At 43.2% G+C, this 22,975-nt stretch overlaps 1 protein-coding gene across 2 annotated transcripts in view; it reads left to right on the top strand.

Annotated features, from left to right (window-relative positions):
* Positions 1–22,975, top strand: part of rgl1 (ral guanine nucleotide dissociation stimulator-like 1) — a 267,685-nt gene that overhangs the window by 77,901 nt on the left and 166,809 nt on the right. The window contains exon 1 of one of the 2 annotated variants that reach the window (XM_073063604.1): positions 16,736–17,085. The exons of the other annotated variant lie outside the window; for it this stretch is intronic. Coding sequence (XP_072919705.1) covers positions 17,065–17,085 — 21 coding nt within the window. The 5' untranslated portion in view covers positions 16,736–17,064. Of the gene's footprint in view, positions 1–16,735; positions 17,086–22,975 lie in introns of those variants that run through there. 2 annotated transcript variants of the gene reach the window in all.

The following is a 22,975-nucleotide window of genomic DNA, read 5'->3' as shown; positions in this document are numbered from 1 at the left end:
CTGTTATTTCCCATCCACACAGACTGTAGTGTCGCAGTGAGGAAATAAAAGATCCAGTTACAGAAGGGAGGTATAGTGGCCCAGGTTTTGGAGTTTGTTTAGATCTGAGGGTATAATTGTGCTGAACGTTGCATTGACGTAGGTATTGCTATTGTCCAGCTGATCTAAGGCCAAATGGAGAGCCTATGAGATTGCATCTGCTGTAGCCCCATTGTGGTGATTGGCAAATTGTAGTAGGTCCAGGACCTTGCTTAGACAGGAGTTAATTCTAGACATGACCAACCACTTAAAGAACTTCACAGTAGATTTGAGTGCAGCTGGATGATGGTCATTGAGGCAACTCACCCTGCTTTTTTTTGGGCACTGGTATGATTGCCTTTTTGAAGCAGTGGTGAGAGTCTGAAGATGTCCTTGGACACTCCCACCAATTGGTTAGTACAGGTTTGAGGCCCTAGCAGCTTCACCATCAAGGCCTGACCCTCTTGAAAAATGTTCTGATGTCAGTCTAATAGACAGAGGTCACAGGGTCACCAGGTACTGCAGGGATTCACACAGGTGTAGTTTTATTCTCTCTTTCAAAGCATGCATAAAAGGTGTTGAGTTCATCTGTGAGTGAGCCATCACAGCCATTCACGATGTTAGGTTTCATTTCAAAGGAAGTAATCACATGCAAACCCGGCCAGAGCTGGCGTGCATCCAATTCTGCCTCTTACCTCAATCGGAATTGTTTTCTCAATCTTAAAATACTTTCTTGTAGGTCATACCTGGACTTCTTGGAAAGTTCTGGATCACTGGTCTTGAATGCACAGATCTAGTCCTCAGCAGACTACAACTCCCCCAGTTCATCCATGGCTTTTTGTTTGGGTATGTCTGGTATGTTCTTGAAGGTGCACACACTTATCCAAACGTCTTGATAAAATCTGTGACAACTGTATGTATTTATCTAGACTTGAAGATGAATCCCTGAATATTAACCAGTCCACCAACTCAAAGCAGTCCTGTAAGCACTCCTTCACCAACCCTGACCATATCTCCTTGGTCCTCACCACTGGTGCAGCGGTCTTTTGGTCCTCCTGCCACATTTGAAAATGATTTACGTGGACTACAAGGATAATTTCTAATGCATAAACCTCAGCTTTTCAGATAGTCAAGAGTCTTGGTTTCTTGAGGATAGAAACTGGAAGTCCAGAAGGTAAGTGAGCAGATAGCTTAATTTATTCTAGTTTAACAGAGATGAGGGCCCAGAAGACAGAAGGAGCATAACAGAACTCAGAGCACTTGAACCTTCTCCTGTGTTGTTCCACAGAATTTATAAAATGGTACATGGTAAAATACATGATCTTTAAAATCATTCCAGTTTTGGGTCCAAACTTTCATTTGCTCTTGATCCAAGGACTTAAATAGAACTTGAATTCTTATGATGCTCACTGAAAATTTGTTGGCTGATGCTGGTCCTCAGTCTCAGCAGTATACAGGAAATTTGCATTTTGGAATCTGCAAAATCTTCAGACTAGTTTTAACTTGAGGTCTATAGCAATTGCCACGATTCTGCCAATAAAGCTCTCCCTGGTGGCCCTCAATCCATGCACGGTCTTTCAGTGTTGGCCTTTAACTTACAGTGGCATGCAAAAGTTTGGGCACCTCTGGTCAAAATTTCTGTTACTGTGAATAGTTAAGTGAGTAGAAGATGAGCTGATCTCCAAAAGTCATAAAGTTAAAGATGAAACCTTCTTTTCAACATTTTAAGCAAGATTAGTGTATTTTTTTTGGTGCAATTTTTGAGTGAGGGGGGAGGAGAGGAGCACCATGCAAAAGTTTGGGCACCCCAAGAGATTTGAGCTCTCAGATAACTATTACCAAGGTGTCAGACCTTAATTAGCTTGTTAGAGCTATGGCTTGTTCACAGTCATGGTTAGGAAAGCCCAGGTGATGCAAATTTCAAAGCTTTATAAATTCCCTGACTCCTTAAACTTTGTCCCAGCAATCAGCAGCCATGGGCACCTCTAAGCAGCTGCCTAGCACTCTGAAATTTAAAATAAATGATGCCCACAAAGCAGGAGACGGCTATAAGAAGATAGCAAACTGTTTTCAGGTAGCCGTTTCCTCAGTTCATAATGTAATTAAGAAATGGCAATTAACAGAAATGGTGGAGGTCAAGTTGAGGTCTGGAAGACCAAGAAAACTTTCCGAGAGAACTGCTTGTGGATTGCTAGAAAGGTAAATCAAAACCTCTGTTTGACTACAAAAGACCTTCAGGAAGATTTAGCAGACTCTGGAGTGATGGTGCACTGTTCTACTGTGCAGTGACATCTGCACAAATATGACCTTCATAGAAGAGTCATCAGAAGAAAACCTTTCCTGTGTCCTCACCACAAAATTCAGTGTCAGAAGTTTGCAAAGGAACATCTAAACAAGCCTGATGCATTTTGTAAACAAGTCCTGTGGACTGATGAAGTTAAAATAGAACTTTTTGGCGGCAATGAGCAAAGGTATGTTTGGAGAAAAAAGGGTGCAGAATTTCATGAAAAGGACACCTCTCCAATTGTTAAGCACGGGGGTGGATCGATCATGCTTTGGGCTTGTGCATGCAGCCAGTGGCACGGGGAACGTTTCACTGGTAGTGGGAAGAATGAATTCAATTAAATACCACCAAATTCTGGAAGCAAACATCACACCGTCTGTAAAAAAAAAAGCTGAAGATGAAAAGAGGATGGCTTCTACAACAGGATAATGATCCTAAACACACCTCAAAATCCACAATGGACTACCTCAAGAGGCGCAAGCTGAAGATTTTGCCATGGTCCTCGCAGTCCCCTGACCTAAACATCATCGAAAATCTGTGGATAGACCTCAAAAGAGCAGTGCATGCAAGATAGCCCAAGAATCTCACAGAACTAGAAGCCTTTTGCAAGGAAGAGTGGGCAAAAATCCCCCAAACAAGAATTGAAAGACTCTTAGCTGGCTACAGGAAGCATTTACAAGCTGTGATACTTTCCAAAGGGGGTGTTACTAAGTACTGACCATGCAAGGTGCCCAGACTTTTGCTTCAGGCTCTTTTCCTTTTTTATTATCTTGAAACTGTAAAAGATGGAAATAAAAAAGTAATCTTAAAATATTAAGGAAATGTGTCATCTTTAATTTTATGCCTTTTGGAAATCAGGTCATATTTTACTCACTTAGCTATTCACAGTAACAGAAATTTTGCCCGGAGTGCCCAAACTTTTGCATACCACTAATAAGTTTTCTCACATGTCGGCACAGGTGCAATAAAAGGCTTACAGCAATATCACAGGCACATAGCATCATATAAGCAGTATTCACAAAAAAATTCTTAAATTATACTTAAGAGAACTTCAGGCTTTCTCTTTGCAGTGTCTCTAACTACAGCACTAATCTGTCTTTAAAATATTTTGAGGTGTGGTATGTGCTTGTTTCATTAAGGTGCAGAGTCTGTTGTCACATTTTTGTACCACTTGCAGTTTAACATTTTGTTTAAATCCATAAAATTCATCAGGAGCAAGAAGAGTCTACAGACCAGTCTTGAGTTCTCTCCTGCTTTGAAAGTAATGAACTCTAGCATGAATATGCCAGAGAGATTTGTTTTGGCTTTAAAAATGTATCTTTTCAAAATGGATAATTTAATATGATTGCAATCCCACTTGACATGAGTAAGCCATTAGGAATTTTGAGCAAAAGCCAATGTGCTGGTGGTAGTTATTTTTCATTTACCATCTGGTAAACAGACATCTAATAACAAAGCTTTCTCAACTGTTGTCATAGTTGATGGTGACTAAGTGACCTAGATATAAAGGTTCTAGTGGGACTTGTGCATGCATCAATTGGCACAACTAAAGAGAAATGTGTTGCACCATTTAAGGTTGTCTTAATGTTGGACATTTGACAACAGGCTTCAAGTCCAGTCCACGTTGTTTATTCTGTTTGTATGATTTGTGATCTTCCCTGAATTGAGAAGTCCAATCTGTTAATCCATTACTTAAAATTAAATTAGTAAATCAAAAGGTAGATTTGTTGCTTCATTGTAATAAATTGATTTCCTTCTGGAGTGAAGATTTGAGGATTCATCCCAACTCGACCTGCATCCTTCAAGCTTTGCCCCTTTAGATCAAATTGCTTTGTTTTGCAAGTCAGCGCTCTGCAGACTTTGTCTTCAGTGCTGCAACCAGATTCTGCTTCGTACAGTCCTATTGGAATGTTTATGGATGTCTCTTGCTCTCCTTGAATCGGGATGTTTACTTGTGTTATTTTCAGGTGCATCCCACTGACCCCAACTCCTTTCTTTTTAAATCCTGCGTTGGAATAAGATGTCTGATTTGGCTTGCGCTGCACTAACACTGCTTACTTGACACCAAGTCCTCAGTCCTTGTGCTACCTTATTCTTTCATAATACCACCACTATTTGCCTAAAGCTCAAATACTTAAAAACATAACCATGTGGTTCACAAATTGCTTCTCATAGTTAAACAGCACAGAAATGAGCCCTTGTTCTTGTTAATTATAATTAACCCATCCATCCTGATTCCATTTACCATCATGTAAGAAGGTATCTGCCTTGGCATATTGTCTGAGCCACTAGGACATGCATAAGGAAAATACATGTTTACTGAAGTGTTTGATAATTTTAAATTGCTCCTGTGTGGTGATGCAAAGTATTGTGAATGAGATGTGATACACTGGGGGGGTGGGGAGGGGGGAATAAAAGATGCAGGGTGCAGGGAAAAGCTTCTGTTCTTCATCCATACATATCTCCAAAAATGCTTATTGCTTTGCTGGGTTTAGTTGGAGATTTTAGAGAGCATGTTAAAGCAAATTGCAAGCCTTTGTCTTTGCCAAATTTTCTATACTATTTAACTAATTTTGAGGCCCATCAATGCCATGTCACACAGCAATAAATGAAGTTTGGAGCACAATGATAGTTTCTCGGATGGAAAGTGCCAGCATTTTTAAACCATAAAAATGGCAACTTCAGACTCCGGAACAATGAAATATTGCAACTCACTTCACTATCAAACACATCTGTGCAAGCTTCAGGCTTGATATTCCAGCAGTACTACATTCATTTAAAAACTAAACTTGCTCAAAGTTGATTATGGAATTTTTGTGAGCTGTTGGGGAGCATGAATGCCTGTACAGCATGTGCTGAATGCATTGGGCAGCTCGTGCACAGAAAGTGCCCCAGCTGGAATAGCCCTTTCTGATATTGCAGAGGGTGAACTGGTGGTAATGAGTCAGAATCGGTGGTTTATTTTCACTGACTTTAATGTCATGAAATTTGTTTTGCGGCAGCAGCACAGGACAGAGACATAAGCTACTATAAATTACAAAGTACGAGGGGTGATTGATATGTTCGTGGCCTAAGGTAGAAGGAGCCAATTTTAGAAAACCTAGCACATTTATTTTTCAACATAGTCCCCTTCTACATTTACACACTTAGTCCAGCGGTTGTGGAGCATATGGATCTTGAACCTCCAGAAAATGCCCACAGATGGGGTGATTGATAAGTTCGTGGCCTTAGGTAGAAGGAGAGGAGTTATTAACTTCAAACTTTCTGCATAATCATTCAAAGAGTTGACCTGCATGTGCGTGTAACGAGAGCTGTATAACTCCTTCTACCTTAGGCCACAAACTTATCAATCACCCATGATGTGGACGCTTTCTGGAGGTCCAAGATCTGTATGCTCCACGACCGCTGGACTAAGTGTGTAAATGTAGGAGGGGACTATGTTGAAAAATAAATGTGCTAGGTTTTCTAAAATTGTCTCCTTCTATCTTAGGCCATGAGCATATTAATCACCCCTCGTAGTACAAAAGTAATGTTCATGGAGCATTTGGACACCTGATGGTGGAAGAGAAGAAGCTGCTTCTTAATAATCTGGGTATGGATCTGCAGGTTCCTTTTACCACCTCCTCCAATGGTGGCAATGAGAGAAGGGCAGGGAGGGCTGTGCCTGGGATGGAACTGGCTGCACCCCTCTGCATCCTTTTGTGATCAAGCACACTGTGCCAGATGGCAATGTAGCCAGTCAGAATGCTCTCAATCATACATCTATTGAAATTTGCAAGAGCCTTTGACGTACAAAATCGCTTCAAACTCCTAATGAAGTCGGGCCACTGGTGTGACACCTTCCTGACTGCACCAATGTGTTCGGCTGAGGACAGTTCCTTAGATGCTACAAACCTACAAACATGATGCTATTCACCCTTTCCACTACTGATCCCTCAATGATGATTGGTATGTGTTCTCCTGACTTTCATTTTGGGGATGTCCATGATCAATTCCTTAATGTTGCCAATCTTGAGTGCAAGGTTGTTCAACTAACTGATCTATCTTACTCCTATGCACCTCATCACCATCTGAGATTCTACTGTGGTGTTATCAGCAAATTTATAGATGGTGTCTGAGCTGTGCTTAGCCACGCTGTCATGAATGTAGAGAGAATAGAGAAGTGGGCTAGTGATACTTGATGAGAAAAGAAGGCTGGTGTGGCTGAGAACAATCCTCTGCTGGTGTGTTTTGCTCTGGTGTCTCTTCGCAAAAGGAAGTAAACTTCAGTAATTTTTCAGTGCATTTTTATCAGTGGCTTAAGCAACTTAGATTTGTTAAACTTAAAATGCGCTTAGACATGACTGTTTAAGGGTTTGAGTTCACTGTGAAGCTGGTACAACTGTTTTGATGCCTGAACCAAATCACACACTTTGTGATTGTAGGCAACTGTCATTGGGAACTGTTAATAAATATTCTGCTCTTAATACCTTATTTGGGAAAAAAAAACTTAATTCTGTCTGTCTGGTTTCCATTTCTTGGCAGCACTGAAGGTGTTTGAGAAGACTGCAAATGGTCATTTACTTTCTCTCTCTCCCCTATTTGGCTCATTTAATCATCTCTCCTATTACTATTTGGCTGCACTAGTTTATAAAGCAGTTCTGTGATGATTCTGACTAGACAGTGGCTTAACCTCTTTTGACTTGTGCACACTTATTGTGTATTTAATATTTCAGTAATATTTGAGTTATACTGTAAATGTATTGTTTTTAAGCATTCTTTGTTTATACACTTCATTGTGGGTTATATATAAGAAATACGTGAATGGCACACCTTATTACATCACCACATCATACATGTGTGCTTCATTAAAGTAAAACAAAGTAAATGTGTTTCCCCGGTCTCCGTGTTTCTGGAGTTATAAACCATACCAGTGGCAATGAGTCAGTTTTAAAACTAACCCAAGACTACTACCTACCTAGTGAAGAGCAGCACAACTTTACTCTGAAGAAGAGAGATACATACCAGTTTTTTAAAGTGCAGCTTGTGTTTATTCGGAACAGGAGCGAGACAGTTAAGAAATAAGGCAGATAACAGACGAGGCTCACTGGTTCATAAACAGTGAGTACTGGGTGAAAATAATAAATTAAAAAAACGGTTGGCTACATCAGAAACCTAAACACATTCAATTGCTCAACAGATAAATAGGCAAAATATACTGAAAGAATTGAGCAGTATTTTAAAGCAAATGAAATGGTCAATTAAAAGCAAGTGCCAGTGTTACTGAGTGCAATGGGTGGGGAAGCACGCAGTTTACTTAGGAGTTTGATTGCTCCAACCCAACTAGCCAAAACGAGCTTTGCTGATATCATGAACATAATGCAGGAATGTTTGGAATCAAAGCCATTGTTGGCCAGAATACTTTAGATTTCAAAAGTGGAAAGGGGAATCCATTTCAGCATATGTAGCAGAACTGAAATTGTATGAACATTGTTAGTCCGATGATGGGCTTAATGTACTGAGATATCATTTAGTTTGCGGAATCTTAGAAGAAAGCATTCAAAAATGGCTGCTGCCTGAAGTGCAATTCACACTTAAAAGAGCAGTTCAAATCGCTCTGTCAATGGAAACAGTAGCTAGAGATGCAATTGAATTGTAGTGAGGAGTGAAAGTGAGCGTGAACAAAATTGCAACCTCTTAATAGAGCAATTCAGGTTTAAAGGTGAAAATTGGAGAAAATACAACAAAGCATGTCAGGCTGAAAAAAAATGGACTGTACAAGGGAGAGATAAAGACAAGCACTAATCTGCATGCTTTTAGTGAAAAATCTGATAATGTGTGATATGGTACTGAATAGTCTTGAGATTTACAATTTGAAAACTAACAAGCAATAGGGCTTGCAACAGAATTGAATGGCAAATTAATTAAGATGGAATTGAACAGCATTTGAAAGATACTGAGAACTTAATACTGTAGAAAAGATAACCATTGTGGGATAATGACATTTGTAACAGTGAAATACAACCACGAACAAGCTATATTGGTAAAAACAGGAGTGCCACATGCCAGTGGGGACGATGTTAGCTAAGACAACTTAAGCTTGATTGGAGATCCATCCAAAATTTGCATGCCACATCCCCTGTAATAGAGTTAACTGAAAGTGAATTGAGGATGATACTGGACGATACCACAGCCCCTTTCAAGGATGTCATTGGAAAGCTCAAACATATCAAGAGTGAAATAGTGTTAAATGAAAATGCTACACCGAAGTTTTACAAAGCCTATCTGGTTCCTTATACCACCTGTAATAAAGTAGCCAATGAGCTAGATTACAAGAAGGTTGAAGGAATTCTTTTTAAGGTTGAGTGGAGCCCATGGGCAATGATGATGACAGTGGTCCTAGTAGCCAAGCACAAAGGTCTGTCAGGATCTGTGGTGATTTTAAGGTTACCATCAACCAGTACTGAAACTAGATCAATATCTTCTGCCCAGGATAGAGAATATTTTTGCAAACCTTTCTGGAGAGAAACACTTCAAAGTAGGCTTGGCTGAGGCTGACGTACAGATGGAGATGGAAGAAGAGTCCAAAGTGTTTTTCACCAAAAACACTCACAAAGGGCTTTATTGCAATACAAGACTTATATCTGGAGTAGCTTCTGCACCTGCACTCTGGCAGAAAGCTATGGACCAGGTTCTGCAAAGCTCCCTAAGCTCTCCGTGTTATGTCGATGACATAAATTGTTAACGGTAAGGATGACAAGGAGCATCTCTAAATTCTCAAGACTGTCAAAAAGATTATGGGCTCAGAGCATGATGCAACATGTGAGCTCTTTAAACCAAGAACCACTTATTGTGTTCACACTATTGACGCACAAGATCTACACAATTGTGCTGAGAAAATGCAAGCACTGGTGGATACCCCAAGGCAGAAGTATGTGCCACATTTGCGGTCCTTTTAAGGATTTGTCAATTACTGTAACAAGTTCCTGTTCGAACCTGGTTACTGTGCTCTACCCCATGAATTTATTACAACAGTTCAAGAAGAGATAGCATTGGACAAAGTAGTGTGAGGTGGCTTTCCAAAAGACAAAGTAAATAGCGACAACAGACACCGTGCTCAAGCATTATAATCCACATTGTCCTGTGAAGCTTCACCTTATGGCATAGGTGCAATCATATCACAGAGAGGCTTTGAGTCTGTTTGCGGTGTAAAACATTTTAACCAGTAATTGTATTTGAGAGAGTTTACATTCCTTCCTAGTCATCAACCACTAGTGTCCATTTTCAATCCACAGAAGGGTGTTCCACTAACAGCAGAAGCACAAATGCAGAGATGGGCTCTGTTCCTTGGCTGACGCAATAACAGGATCGAATTCAAGAGGACAACTATTCAGGAAAATGCTGATGAATTGTCCTGTTTACACTTGGAAAGGAAATACCTGAGTTATTTACAAAAGGGGACATATTCTTCCTAATGCAAATCGAAGGTCTCCATATAATAGCAGAGGTGATCCAGAGGGAAACCAGATAAAACTCCACATTGTCTCATCGACATGACAACCTAAAATGGCTGGAATGTGCAGCAGAAATTCCAGTTCCGAGAAGAACTTGCCCTTGTGGGGGTGGGGGGATGTAGCCTTGGGTGGAGATTTCGAGTTGTTATACTGTCCAAACTGAAAGCTAGAGTGTTGGAGCTACAGGCTGGTCATCTAGGCATAATCAAAATGAAAGTGCTGGTTTGAAGCTTTGTCTTGTAGCCTGGATAGATTGAGCAACTTGCCAAGCACTGTTGAGGATACCAACACATCTAGAAGATGCCAAGAATAGCATCTTTCTATCCTTTGGAATGGCCTGCATTACCCTGGCAGAGGATTCATGTGAATTTTGCCAGACCATTCATGGGCACAAATTTCTTGTTAGTAGCAAATGCAACTGCAGATTGGCCAGAAGTGTTCCCTAATAGCCTCCACTACAACCTCACACTCTGTGTGTTAAGTTTCTTCTCAAGGACTGGTATTCCAGAACACTTGGTCATTGACAACAGAGCACAGTTTGTTGCAGAGCAGTTTCAGTCATCCCTGAATACGAATGCAATGTGACACATTACATCTGCGCCATACCACCCTGCTGCAAATGGCTTGGTGGAAAGGTTTCCCAGAGACTAAAGAGTGTACTGTGAGCTACGAAAGGAGAACACATTACACTAACACCGAAGTCAGAAGCTTGGCAATTTCCTCCTTGCACATTGCAATGCAGTTTACTCCACAACAAACAACTACTCACCAACCTTCCTGGGTTGTCCTTTGCATCACACTTGGATTTCCTCAAACTCAATCTCAGGAGGACTCTGTGGGACAAACAGCTGAGACAAATGGAGGGCTCAAACAAGGAAGTTCAATGTGTCACTTCTGGACAAGCAGTCCTGGCGAGGGACTGCAGAGCTGATCAAAAGTTGGTACTCAGAAGGATCAACTGGACCACTCTCCTACACAGCGGAGGAAAGCTGAGTCAATTGTTAGAGAAGAAAGGTGTCCAGAGCTGTCGGAACCACTTTCAGTCATCCCAGAGTCAACTCTTACCTCCACCTGGAACCAAAGATCTTTTCACAGTCACAGGTCAAACCTGCCAAGCAGAGTGAACCCTCCCCCTTATCAGGAAAGGCGATATCCCACAAGATCAAGAAATCCTCCGCAGCAATTAAACCCTTATGCCTGAATGGGGCAATTAAACATTTATTATGCTGTGGATGTCTATGTAGCAGTTGTATTATATTCTGTGGTATAGTGTGTGTGCGTGTCTTGTGGCAAGCATTCAGTCCATGATGATAGATGAGAAAAGTTTATCTCAGTTGCCACTTTTATTATGTCAAACACAATAGCAGAGCACAGTAGCTCAGTGAGAACTGACTCAGTCACGTACAGATGGGGAGGTGATTTTACACACCCCAGTTACAGTCAGGATGGCACGCAAGCGAGCAATTGTATAACCCGAGCCAAAATAAATGAACTTAAAATCTCACCAACATTCTACTGAACACTCACACCAAGAACACATTTTAAAAACCAGAGTAATAAATGGAGCTGCCGCTAGGAATGCTGGAGCGAGCTGCCAACTGCGCCTCTGGAGCGCCACACTGCCCCCACCTGAGGTGTCAGCTGCCCCCGGCAACCGCGTCCACAACAAAGTCCAAAAGTCCCAGTTGTGGTTGACACCACTGCTTGGGGCATGGCGGGAGGGGGGGTGGGATTGTGCTTGTAGTTCCACCTCGCCCCCCCCCCCCCCCCAGAGGAGGCACTGTTTGGGATTGAAAGGGGCAGGGGCACACAGTTTCACCTCCTTCCCTCAGCTTTCTATGTTGATGGTGGCCAAGGCCTGATACAGTGCAAGCCAGCCTTGGTGCAGCCCGATTTCTTTCTGTCATTCAGGCAGCCGTGCCCAGTGTACCACATCGGAGATGTGGTCCAGCTCTGAGGATAGTCCCTGCAGGTATCATAAGCCCATTTCTGACGGCTGCTTGCTGTGCTTTGGTTTTGCCGAGCCTCATCGTGAACAGCAGATGCTCCAACCCAGCTGCCACAGGAACCTCCGGCTCGGGGAAAGGCGCCAAACATCAAATCCGCCACCGTACATGGCTCCTGCCCAAGCACGTGCACAGTCGGCGGCACCTGGTGCTCTCCTGAGCTGCTGTCTGGTATGCCCACAATACCAGGGGTAGGAGGCGATCCCAATCACGCTGAGTAGCCAGGGTGTAGGTCACCAGCCATCACTTTGCAGCTGAAGGGGGGGGGGGGGTGTCCATATTTTGGTGATTCCCAGCCACCTGTAGACCTCGCCAAACACCTGCATCTCAAAATTGTGCCCTTAGTTGCTGTGGACTTCCTCAGGGGTGCCGAAATGGCAGAAGAACTCCTGTCGGTGGTAGTGGTGCTCTTGTCTGGGACCACGTACACCTGTGATCACCTTGTGAAGTAATCTACGGCCATTAGAGCCTGGTGATTTCCAACATCGAGGCAGAAGGGGCCCAGGATGTCAATCCCTACACGCTCCCTTGGGGCCTCCACCAGGCACTGCTGCATTGGTGCCCCATTGCCGCAGCACTGTGGAGTGGAGCCCCCAGGGACCACCAGCTGCAGGAGATGTGACACCATCGGAAAACTGCCACCACCGGAACAGCAGCCCATCGCACACCTCCAGTATGTCCCACTGAGAGTATTGGGCTTCGACCTCTGGATCCAGGACTGAGAGCTCCACCCCACCCTACCTCACTCAGCTATTCCCTCACCCGGGCCAGCATTGGCTCACTTTCCTGATCCCTGTGCAGCCGCTGTGGTCGATGGTGGGGAGGCCTACCTCGCTGCCAGCAGTCACCTGAAGCATTGCCACTGCTGCTTGCCCCGGCTCCACTCCTCGAGGTGATGGCCATAGACCACTCAGTGGCCTCACAGGGTCAGCAATGAGGAGCTGTCGTCCTGGAGAGCCTGCAGCCACAGTGGCAGCTCAACAGCCAGGTTGACAACACGTGATCCCTGTGAAGCAGGAAGAGCAACCAGAGAGGTAGGGCTGGAAGTGGCAGAGGGCCTGAACCGATGCCGAGAGCTCCCGGTGGCTGACACAATGGTTCTGTTCAGGGCTGAAGTACAACACAATGTGTTCTCATCAGACCCCCTCCTATGACAGCACTGCACTGACCCTCCCCCCCCCCCAGTTGATGGTGTCTGTGTCAACACTGAAGCCGTGCTGGTTCAGAGTACACCAGCCCCGGGGTCTGGGTGAGCGCAGTTCGGAGCTGGCAACACAGCTGTCAGTCCAGATGAAGGGCCTCCCCTTCTCGGTGAGCTGGTGCAGGGGGCTGGCAATAGGGGCAAGGTCCCTAAGCTGGCGGTAGTATGTTGCCAGCCGTAGGACGCTGCGAAGCTCAGAGACGTCATGGGTGATGGGCCATTCCCTGACTGTCCATCACCACTCCTGCGCTCACCTTGTGCCCCAGGAACTTCGTCTGGTGGTGCAGCAAGCAGCATTTTGCAGGATTGAGGTGCAGGTTCACCTAGTGGATGGTGGAGAAGCCCCCTTCTGCAGGGCATCATCAAAAATGGTGACATTTACCAGGAGATCGTCAAAATAGATGACACAGTAACTCTGCCGAATGTGAGCCTGCACCCTCGATCAGTCTCGTGAATGTGGCCAGGATGTTACACGTGGCCAAGCAGCATTACCTGGAAGTGACAAAGCCCTTGACCGATGGCGAAGGTAGTCTTTCCCCCGATCGATGTGTTAGCAGCTGCTGTGAGGTTTGAGAGAGCTGAGCCAGGTCAAACCCGTGACCCTGCATCATCAATTCGGGCCAGCGTGTCACAGCTCTTCTGGGTCATGGCATTGAGATGGTAGTCTATGCAGAGCCACCATGACCCATCTTCCTTCCATTGGGGCTGCCCATGGGCTTTGGAGGGCTCAATGATACAACTGCTGCCTGAGCTTTGGTGAGGGTCAGGTGATGGAGCTGCAGGTAGAAGGGCTGGGTGTCCCCGGTGTTGGATTAGCCCTGTGCGTCTGCAGTCCTCATCCCTGTCTGTGAAGAAGTCCGAGATGTCTTTCAGCTGCCCCTGCTGGTCCTGATCCAAACCCTTGATACTCTGCTACCACAGCCTGGGTGGTCCCACAGTAGTGCTGCCCGTGGCATCATGCTGCCCTGGTGCGGTTGCTGGTGACGGGCAGGGTGAGTTGCGCTAGGGTGGCAGGTGGTGGTGCATGTCGCTCCACTGCAGGTTTCGGCGTGGTGCTTTGCATTGTGTTGGGCTGCTACAGGGTGTGCTGCGCTGTGGTGGGCCGCTGTGAGACTGGTGGCGTGTGCTGCTGTGCCCGCCTGGCCTGCTTCCTCGAGCTTCCCTGCCGGAGAACCACGGCTTCAGAGTGTTGCCTCTGGCACATCCACACGGGCCCCACCAGCGGGTCCAGGCCAACGATGCAGAAGTGCCGGACGTTGGCTAGCCACACCTGGTGCTCCGCTGTGTTTTCCCCACAGTGAGACACAGCCGTCTCTTCCCTCTCATTGCCAGACAGTCGCTGGTGACCATAGCCAGCTGGACCACCGTCGTTGTCCACCCAGGCGGGAAGGCTGGTCCGTGTTGGGGGAGAACACCGGGACAGATGATAGAGATGGTTGAATCCGTGTCCACCAACTTACGGCATCTGACACCTTCCACCTCAAAGTCTGTGTATAAGCCTTGATCTTCACCCAAGTGGCCTGCCCTGGGAGGCGACAACAGAGGGATTTTGCTGGAGGTCTCGGGGAGTGCCAGCCGCCTGGCATTTCCCCATGGCTGCACTGAGGTATGGTTCTGGTGCAGGGCAGTTCCAAGGCACATGGCCTGCTTTGCCACTCGGTAGCAGAGATCGTTCGGTGGCACGCGGTGGGGCCAACGCGGCACTGGTTGGACTTCTCACTGGCTCCTCCTCATCGACACTGACCCAGCCTCACGGCGTGTGGGGAGACACTGGAACACCTGGCAGGCTAAAATTGCTCTACCATCTCCGCGTCTGACAGCACCTCGGCCAGTGATGATGGTGACGTCAGGAGAACGTGCCACCGAAGGCACTTTGGCATTAGCGCCTTTACAAAGGCGTGGAGGGCAAGCTCTCCTTGGGCTGCGAGTGAGAACTGGGGGCAGCCCTGCTGAGCACAGTGGCAAAGACCTGCTGTGAACACCCCACCAGGCTTTCTCCCATACAGTGCCCTCTGCCTCCTAGTTCTTCCTCCAGTGGCCTCAGCTTGCAACGCTGCTGCAAGGGTCCTGAGGTCGCGCTGCTCGGCCAGCATTGGTGGAAGAGGGCATCCCCTCCACCGCTGTCTCAATGGGGCTCCACTCAATGTGCCATGTGGCAAGTTCGACTTGCGCCAGGTGAGGCTCCCGGTGGCTGATACCATTGCATCTGGGTGGATCTTGTGATGTGAGCTGCTGGAGTCCATTGATCCTTTTCTTTCTCTGGCGTTGTTGGTGCATGCAGCATTGCCCATTCTCCCGTGGCTGTGGTATCTTGGGTCCCCAGTGTGGGCCACGAAGGGTGCTGGTGACACGTACCACTGTGCACCCCGGGTACACTTGCTCATCGGGGTTCTCTGGGAAGGACTGATGCTCAGTTCCCAGGTCCGCCCCCCGTGTCAGCAACCCAATTTTGAGAGCCCCGTGCCGGGGAGGTGTCCTGCTCATCCCTCAACTTATTCCCTGTGTCTAGCTTTTATAGCTCTTCAATTTCACCATCCATTTCTGATCCCACTCCCAACACTAATGTTGCAAGCATTCAGTCCGTGGTGGCAGATGAGAAAGGCTCATTTATCTCAGCTGCCATTTTTATTGTGACAAGCACAGTAACAGACACAGTCACTCGGTGAGAACTGACTCAGTCACATTCAGATGGGGGAGGTGATTATTACTCACCCCACTCACCTTCAGGGTGGCACACCAACACACAAGCGAGCAGCTGTATAACCTGAGCTAAAATAAATGAACTTGGAACATATCACCGTAATTCTACTGAATACGCATACCATAAGCACATCTTAAAAGCAAGAACAATAAGTAGCACCGGCCGCGAGGAATGCTGACCACAGCTCCCCGAGCACCACAATATGCTGAGGTGCATTCTATTTTGTTTGAAGTTTATAGCTGAGCAGTGCTTGTAGTTAACATTTCAGTAATATTTAAGTAATATAAATATATTGTCTGAAGCATTTATTGTTTATAGAATTCGTTATGGGTTATATGTAAAAGTGTGTGAATGGTATACTCTGTGCCCATATGTGCACGCCTTACGAAAGTTGTCTGAAGTAGGCATGTTAACCCCAGACTCCCATGTTTTTCTTTCAATTAGTTTCTGAAGTTACATAACATGGCACCTCTACAATATTGTCAGTATAAGTATTAATTAAATGAATGTGAGGGATTGTTTTGAACTGTCCTTTGCCTGCCTCCCACTTCTGGAAGGGAAAAATCAAGGATCCCTACTTTGGTGTCATTTTCAGTGTAGTTTCTATTAGTACAGTTTAATTCAATGCAATTTTAATGTTGTGTTGTGACTGTCAAGACAGATATACTAATAAATATATCTTTGCATTATGAACCATAAATGGAGACCCAAAAGCACATTTTATACACTGAGCTTTTCCAGCAAAATTGCAAATCTAGACCACAAAAATTACTCTGGCACTTAGGAATGTTTTCTTATTGGATTTTTCACTTCCCTTGAATTTGTAACAGCATTCTGAGATTTCAGCTTGTGTAATTTGGACACCTTTATTTTTATTTTGAAGCTCATTGAAGATTTACTTGGCTTGAGGATTACTTGGATTCTTGAGTAGACTTGTAGCAACAAAGAAGTGCTTGTATCAAATCAGAGGCTGTTCAAAATATGAAGTAGCTTTTTGGCACTGCAGAGCTGTTTTTCCCCCTTCAGAGCAGGAGTCACACAGTCTGTGTGGGAGCACGATGCAGATTAATCCAGCTCAGCAGTTCACTTCCATCAATTGTTTCTGAACATCTCCTACTTAAGATCGGAAAAGGAATTTCATCCTTTCTGGAACTTCACTGTGTCATAATCCCGTGACGGGCATTGTGGAGCAGAGTGCATGCTTTGAGTCACTTAGTGATTCCAGGGAGAATCTGGTTTAAACAAGAAGACTGGGCTATCTAATGGATCCTAGCTATATCTGTAAAATGACTTGCACAAAATCAACTGTACTTGCTTCTCACAATGGTTTATGAAGCAAATGAAAATTATGTTCCAAAGCAATGGCATATTTTCCTATATTGGTGAGTATATATTAGTGGATATGTACAGAGTATTTTTGTTAAATTCTGCAGCCAGATGTTTATTATAACTATGCGTTTTGAAAGTTGTTTGCATTTTTTCGTAATCAGTGCCACCATTTTGCATGTTATTTGTATATATTCTCTTTTAATTGGGCACATGCTTCTTTTCAGAAATGTATTATAATTGGAATAGGATATATACCAAGTCGAGTGTCAGTAAGAACGTATCATGAATCCTCCATACTTAGCTGATGTGACCCTGAAGCAAAGTGAAGTTGAAAGTGTTGTCTGGACCCAACCAGTTTGGTGGTTCTGCCCTACTGGTCGATTATATGCCAGTGGCCAGACTGAATTGTTATCAATGGAATTTAAATATAAATGAAATATTGAATAATGAAGTGGAAGCTTTTATTTAATTCATTCTCATCTAACGTTTCACGGGATGTAACTAACTTACACTGATGTGTTCAATGACTTGGAACAAGTTGCAATTGGTATTAAATGGTTGGCGAAAGCTTCTGAGATTTGGTAGGAGTGTAGATCATTAGCAGATTGACTCTGTTACATCTTTTGCGCTGATACACATCTGGAGCTTGCACTTCACTGTCTCCCCTCAAACTGACTTGAGCAATGCAGAACAGGGGTTACTTTAGAATCCCACACTCAAGACCACTCCTTATTAAAAGTGTACAAAAGAGACATCCGATGTCTGTTTTGTCAACAGGAAATTGCTGTCGCCATTGAGGGGGGGGGGGTGGAATTTAACAATATCTGAATCATGAGTTTTGCTGCCATTTAGCTTATTCCTTAAAAGGATCCTTACCTCTAACTTTAGAACAAGTAGCTGAGACCTCTTGACTACTATTTTTCTTTGTGTCTTCTGCTTGAACATAGTATAAATATGCAGGCAGAGAGTATCAGGGAACCTGTGTAGAAGTTTGTGTACTGGTACTGTATTTAAAACAATTCCTTGTTCCTCATGCAAATGATGGGCCTGTTTGTTAAAATGGTGCTGCAGCAATTGTATGGCCTGAATAGCAAAACCACATCAAGTAAAGCTGGTTAGATGGATGTCCATTTAGATCAGAGATGAAGAGGAATTTCTTTAGCTAGAGAATGGCAAATCTCTCAAATGTGTTGCCACTAGTGGCTGTGGAGGCCAAGTCATTGAGTAATTTGAGGTTGATAGGGATGAAGAGTTACAGGGAGAAAGCAGGAGATTGGGGCTGAGAGGGAAATGGATCAGCCACGACAAAATGGTGGAACAGACTTGATGGGCCAAATGGCCTAATTCTGCTCCTGTATCTTATGGTATTATGGTATACCCAAAAATGCTGGAACACAGTTATTCGTTTTGGTTATTTAATTTTTGGCTTGGGCACTGTGCCCATGAATGAGATTACTATTGGTTCCTTTTAGGAAGCTGGAGTTTAAAATGACAATAGTGTTATTGGATTATGACTAATATCAAAGTCTGACCTGGGGACCTTGAGCTGCCAGTCAGTCTTAAGTATTGGGGACTGGTCATTTTCTGTCCCTCCCTATTCCCCACAATTGGGTGTTCCATGAGTTGGCTTTAAAATTGAAGTCCGGAGTTTGTTTCAGCGCATGATGCTAATATGTTTGTCTCCTGCAAGTTGAACTAGTACTGGTTTGTGCTGCATTATTTCCTGCGTAATGGCTTCTAAAATGTAAATGTCAATCACCAATGTGTTGTCTCTGACAGCTGCTTCTACATATCAGATATTCATGTGAATAAATGGCATTGCTCCAATTTGCAGTGCAGTTTTATTTTTAAAACCCTCCACTCGGGAAGGAATAGCTTGTTTAATGCAGCTTGATTCAATTGATGCTGATCTACAACAGCACTAATATGGTCTTTTCTGAATCACCATAACTTGTGTGGCTGCAGAATTGTGAAAGGTATGATGACGTGCCATCCTTAATCGACTGGATTGTACTTGATCTTGTCCACATGATCTGCTCCCATCCCCTTTGTTGCAATTCATGGCCCATTGACTGCTTGATGTCAAAATGTCAAAGACATTTGAAGCACAATTACATAAATACCTCTGATTGTAATTGGATTACAACAGTTTCAAATATTAATCATTTTTTGTTTTTAATTTTAATAGTTCAAAATTAAAGTTTGAAGGGGCAGTTTAGGAAAGATATTTACTACAATTATCAAGCAAGTACAATGCTGTCTATGCCTGTCTTGGCTGGTAGAAGGTTGTGGGGCCAGATGCAAAGTCAATCCAGCCGCATGGTTCAGCATGACTGTATTCACCTGAGATTCCATTTGAAATCCAGTGGTCAAGTGAGAAGTGAAGTCCAAAAGTATCTGATCAATGCAGATCAATCCCAAATCTATTGATGTGATATTCAGGAATGTTCTGTCCTGCAAGCCATAGTTGGCCACCAGTTCCCTTCAATAAAAGGTTTATTAGCACGTCAATCTGACCAAACAAATCTCTTTTGGATCCTTACTGATTCTAACGTGAATGATTTCAAGCACCTCGTCAGTCTATTTTGGGGTAAGTATTTATTCTTTTCCGAAGGCACAAACAACAAAGCTTTTGAGATGCTTTATTGGAATTGTGGGTTTACTAATATATCAATTTCATCAACAATTGTCTTGAAATGTACAGGAAGCCTGTACATCCCCTTCAGAGAGCACAGTGAAAGATATTTCTTCCTAGTAAATGTAGTACTGATGTATATGAACCAGTAGTTAAAGCACTGCAAATGTGAAAGCAGAATTACAAGCCGAGTGAAAAGTTCAAACAATCAAAACTTTTTGGAGTGATTTCGGATGAATATGCTTGGTGATCACTGTGTTTGGTTTTGGGAATTTGATCATATGTTACCATTGTTTTTTTTTCAATTCTGTGCAGTTGTAGAAATAGTTGTCAGTGTCCAAAAATGCACAGCAATGCTGTGGATTTAATACTTGAGATCTCTGCCAAAAGGAGATCTACAAAGATTTAGCAGCCTTCGTGGCATTGATTTTTGTCTAGTCAAATGTCATTTTGGTCTGGAACTCTATGGTTTATTCAGTATCTCAAAGTTAAGTCATTAAAAAGCCTATAAAACATGGGAAAATATTATGACCTTAAATTGTAGAAGCTATAGATAACAAATTCTCTCATTTTATGGGAATAGATAATTAGGATGTACATGGAATATTTCTGTCCATGTTTTCTCTGATTTTATTTTCTCTTCCGAACAGCTTTTTTCATTAGTTGATGTATAGTACTTCAAAGTGTTTTACTATTTAATCTACCAGCATTTTCCTACAATTTTATCATTGTCTAGTAGACATAGTCTGAGAGGTGACTGACCATTGAAATGAGCAGCTTGGGATAGAGTTAAGAAGGTCTCTTTATAGTTGACATCTTGAAAGCTTAAGATGCAGAACTGAATGTATTGTGGTGCCACCAATCCTACTAGTCTCTTCCTCTGTGAAGACAAAGTTTGAAACTCAAATGAAGCTCCTAAGCCCTAACCGATTATAGATAGCTATGGGTGCCCTCTCTAAAGGGAGGTTATACTGTAGCCACCTACCCTTCAAAGGCTATATGTCTTCCCTGTTTATCCTCCACAGCAAGTTAAGCTGCCATACCCACTATTTCAGTGGTAGGTCCTCCCTACCTACCTAGGAGGAGATGCTACCATCTAGCAAAGTAGTTTAAACACAGTTTGTTTATTTTTTAGAAATACACATTTAAATTTTGATAAAATTCTTATAAAGAAAAACATAGAAAACCTCTGAGTTTTAAATCTCATAAAGATTTCCAAATTGAAAACAATTTCTAAAATAGAGTATTTCCAAAACACAGGTACAATTCGAATGAGCTAACCAGTCATTTGTTGCATAAATCAATGGCAGATGAATGTTTTATAGTTCATCCTGTCTTTCTGTCATTCTTCTTGCTGTTCCTTGACCAGTCCCAACAAGCCTAACCACTCTCTTACATTTATACTTTCTTTTGCCACTTAGATGATTTCACACAGATATTTTTTCAGATCCTTTTTCACACAGACTGTCTTAAGCTTCTGGGAACAGAGACCCCAAATTAATACTGTGAAGCTGAATCTCTGAGTGCACAAATCTTCCAACTGTTGATCAATTAGCTATTTGATGTGCTAAGGGATAAAATCAATCTAGTCTGCAAGCTTCCTTGAACTAAATAACTTAGCCAGTGTTGTCTGATTTGATAAATACAAAGTACACTGCAGATACTGTGGTCAAATCAACACGTACAAACAAGCTGGAGGAACTCAGCAGGTTGGGCAGCATCCGTTGAAATGAGCAGTCAATGTTTCGGGCCGAGACCCTTTGTCAGGACACAGGCCACTTAACATAACCCCATTGTCTTACTGCAACCAGCCCCATGCTGTGGGCCATCAGTCTGTGCTCTGTAGACAGTGTTGTTTGCGAAGCTGTCCTTTTAACATCAGACTGATTATTGCTTGCCTTTTTGCATTAAGAACTGAAGACTGGCTCCCATTTATAACAAGAAGCTGAAGAAAGAATATTGATTGGAAGTTTAACTTACTCAAAAACAGCTCTTTGATCTCTAGAAGTGTCAGCAGCAACATTAGAAAGCTAAGCTTCGCAAACAGGCCCCCAAACCCTGGACAGTGAATATCCATCGCACCTCTAAATATTTTGCTTCCATTTTAAGTTTTCTTTTATTTTTATTTCCTTTGTTTAACATGTGTCACTTTTGTGTTTGATGCCAGAGGGCTGTTGAAAATGCTTTACCAGCAGCTTGGCAGTGCAATAACAAAACTACGGAAGTGACTACATTTTTCACAGGTTATTGACAGTAATACATTGTTCTGAATGTGTTGAATCTATTGTTTTTGTGCACTGTAATTGGTAATAGGTTTACACAAGATAAATGGCAAGTTAAACTTACTGGTTAATATTAATCCGCTAATAGCTGTCACTTGGCTACAAATCAGTCTCTGAACATCATATGCCAGTAGTACTAGACCGTTTAGCGTGGCAGGTTGCTATTACTTCTTTAGACTCTGAGTGGTGCTCTTTTCATACAGTAATGGGAATTGTAGCGGTGCTTGCTTAGAGTCACTTACGAGAAAGTAAGTGATTGCTTGTTTACAAGAAAGATCTGATGCAACGTACTTCAGCCCCAGTTTGTGCTTTACTGCTTCTCTTTTTCAGCTATTGAAACCAATACTTTTTTCTCTTCACGTTGGCTGACTTTTACTACCACATGTCTTAAACTAGCAAACAGCAAAACAAAATATTGGTCAGGAATCTGTATTTTACTAAGTGAGTCAGATTATCAGGAAACCCTTATCTTCAGCACTTGAATAAACACACATTTTCTCTCTCGCTCTCTGTTGGGTGCCAGATGACATTTATAATTTACCCAGTTGGTGGTTAAACACCTCCCCAGATTTCTCCTAACATTGCTGTGTGCTTAATGACAGGGTATATGTGTGAGCAGTTGTTCTCCCTTCCCTCTTGTGAAGGTAATTATGCAGAACTTTAACTCTCCAGTCAATACAAACCAGTCCTAGGTTCCAGCCAGTCAACTTTCCTCAAGCTTTGGTTGAATGTTTCCAAGATCCAATTAATGCCAGTTAAACATGTTTTCAATACGCAGTAGTTTTGATCTGTAGTTATGAAGTTGGTTCATTTTCAGTTTTGGCATGCTGGGGAATTCTGTATGAGGCTCTAAATTTCCAAAGCACGTTAGAGATGACGACCTCCAAATTCAGCAGGGTCAAATCACGCATTGCTTAGTATTTCTATGCAAGTTTAACACATTTGGGTAGTGGCTTGTTTGTTCTAGTCAGAAGCTTGGCATTTTTTTCCCCATTCCTTTTGTGCTATCCAACCTTGCAGCACTAA

This window comes from Hemitrygon akajei, chromosome 12 (assembly GCF_048418815.1).
Source record: "Hemitrygon akajei chromosome 12, sHemAka1.3, whole genome shotgun sequence".
In the NCBI taxonomy this organism is placed as follows: domain Eukaryota; kingdom Metazoa; phylum Chordata; class Chondrichthyes; order Myliobatiformes; family Dasyatidae; genus Hemitrygon; species Hemitrygon akajei.
This window is presented reverse-complemented; position numbering and strand designations above follow the sequence as displayed.